The sequence below is a fragment of the Chrysochloris asiatica genome, unplaced genomic scaffold (genome assembly GCF_000296735.1).
Source record: "Chrysochloris asiatica unplaced genomic scaffold, ChrAsi1.0 scaffold00066, whole genome shotgun sequence".
NCBI lineage: Eukaryota > Metazoa > Chordata > Mammalia > Afrosoricida > Chrysochloridae > Chrysochloris > Chrysochloris asiatica.
Window position 1 is genome coordinate 1,305,600 of NW_006408584.1, and position 2,136 is coordinate 1,307,735.

The 2,136-nt window shown below is 33.3% G+C and overlaps 1 protein-coding gene across 1 annotated transcript in view; it reads right to left on the reverse strand.

The window, feature by feature from the left end:
* Positions 1-1,709: 1,709 nt before the first annotated feature.
* The window catches only part of CEP44 (centrosomal protein 44kDa), a 22,080-nt gene continuing 21,653 nt past the window's right edge, over positions 1,710-2,136 (reverse strand). Inside the window, exon 10 of the mRNA XM_006864545.1 lies at positions 1,710-1,752. Coding sequence (XP_006864607.1) covers positions 1,710-1,752 — 43 coding nt within the window. The remainder of the gene's footprint in view (positions 1,753-2,136) is intronic.

A 2,136-nucleotide genomic window follows, 5' to 3' on the forward strand; every position in this document is an offset into this window, starting at 1 on the left:
ATGAATGTAAAACTAATGTTCTCCCATGTAAACTATCAAATAATTCACAATAAAACATTTAAAAAAGGTGTTACTACTTAGTATTATAACTTAGTAATATATATTTAACATGTATCCAATTATACATATATGTTGCTGTTAAGTGCCATCAGTCGGTTCCAACTTAAAGCAACCCTGTATGAGGTGTCTGAGAAGCAGCTGGTATGTTTGAACCGCCAACATTGAGACTGAAATCAACCTTGCGATCCAGTGCACTGTCCTGAAGTCCCAGTGTGGCGCTGTAGGATAAGCGATGGACCATAAGGTCAGTTTGAACATTAAGGTCGGCGGTTCAAACTCACCAGCTACACCTAGGAAACCCTATACTGGGTCATTATGAGTCAGAACCGACTCAATGGTCCTTTACAACTATTGTTGTTAAGTGCCGTTGAGTCGGTTCCGACCCATAGCAAACTTGTACAGGGTTTCTGAAGCTGTAAATCTTTTATGGGAGCAGAAAGCCTCATCTTTCTCCTGCGGAGCAGCTGGTAGTAGTTTCGAACTGCTGACCTTAAGGTTTGCAATCCAGTTTGTAACCACTATGCTACCAGAGCACCTTTACAACTATATATATCATATAAAATGAAGTCTTGATGTGATGCTGTAGGATGAAGTACTGCAACACAAAGTCAGTTTGAACCACAAGGTCGACAGTTCAGATTCACCAGCCTCTCCTTGGAAACCCTACACAGAGTTGCTCTGAGTTGGACTCTACTTGACAGCACTTAACAACACAATAATCAAATAATCATATATGACAATTTTAAAACTCTACACTTTTCCTCCCAAATAGTGAAATAACTTATCTTGACTGTCCAACACTATTAACATTAGAACTGCTTTTTTTTTTTTTAACTTATTGAAAAGGTAACTAAAAAAAATCTAGAACATTTTTAAAAAAAATTTATTTTTCTAAATGCAAATTCATCTAAGACTTCCATAAGCATCTCTTTTCATCCAAGATCTCTCAAATTTATAGCCTCCCAACATTAATCCTTATGTAATACTGGACAACCACCATCTGTGTCTGTGCTGGTCTTAACATGCATTGTAAAATAGAACCCTAAATACTCAAACACATTTCCCACAGTGAACTTTCAGACCTACTTTCAAATACATAAGCAGAGTCATATCCTGAGTTTCTCAGTGTTTATTGAATATGTGTTGTTGTTTTGTTTTTATTAAGCATGGAATATCTGTGCATTATTTTATTGACTTTTCACTAAGCATATTTAACTTTCATTACAATGTATTCATCAGTACAGATGGCATGATGGTATGTATGTCTGAGAGCCTCCTGGGTACAATATGCAAGTCCCAATTGGAGTATTTCCAAAAGGATGTAAGCTATAGTGCTCGAGTCTGTACTTTGAAAAACATTACTGAGCACACGGCCAACAAATGTCAACACAAAAATACAGTGCAGTAATGACTTCACTCCGTAAAAGAAATCAACTGGAACAGTTTTTCCTCAGGAAAGTAAAACACAGTAAAGCAGTATGTATAGCTCCAGTAAAAACAGCATTTATTCAATAGTGAATGAAAAAAACTCATCATCCAGATGAAATTTAAAATTTTAATAAAAATATTATGGTACATTAAAATTATACAGTGAATTCTTAAAATATATAGCCACTGTCCTAGAAAAGTTCCTGCAGAAATTTCCCCAGCTAGTGAGTTGGACATTTCAATAACTCTGCAGTTTCTTCAAACCTGAAATATAATAAAATATATATATATATAAAGAAAAAAAAATTATAATGGATGTGATGCAAGTTGTTGAAATTATGCTTTTAAACCTAAAATTTAACCCGAGTACTTGCTTATATATAGGTGCAGCTATTACTAATAAACTTAAGAACATAATGATTCACGTAGGAAAAATCACTAGAGCCAATTACAAGTCTTTAATTTTTAGAGTCTAAATTATTTCTGTATGCTTAAAATTTCAAAAGAATATTAAAATAATTTAAAAATAGTACGCCACATAAATAATAGTTTTTTTAAAAAATACCAGGTTACATAATAGCCTTATGCCATTTTCATTTTAAACTTCTTTTGACTTTCTCTTTTAAGAAATCTTATGTAATTATATAT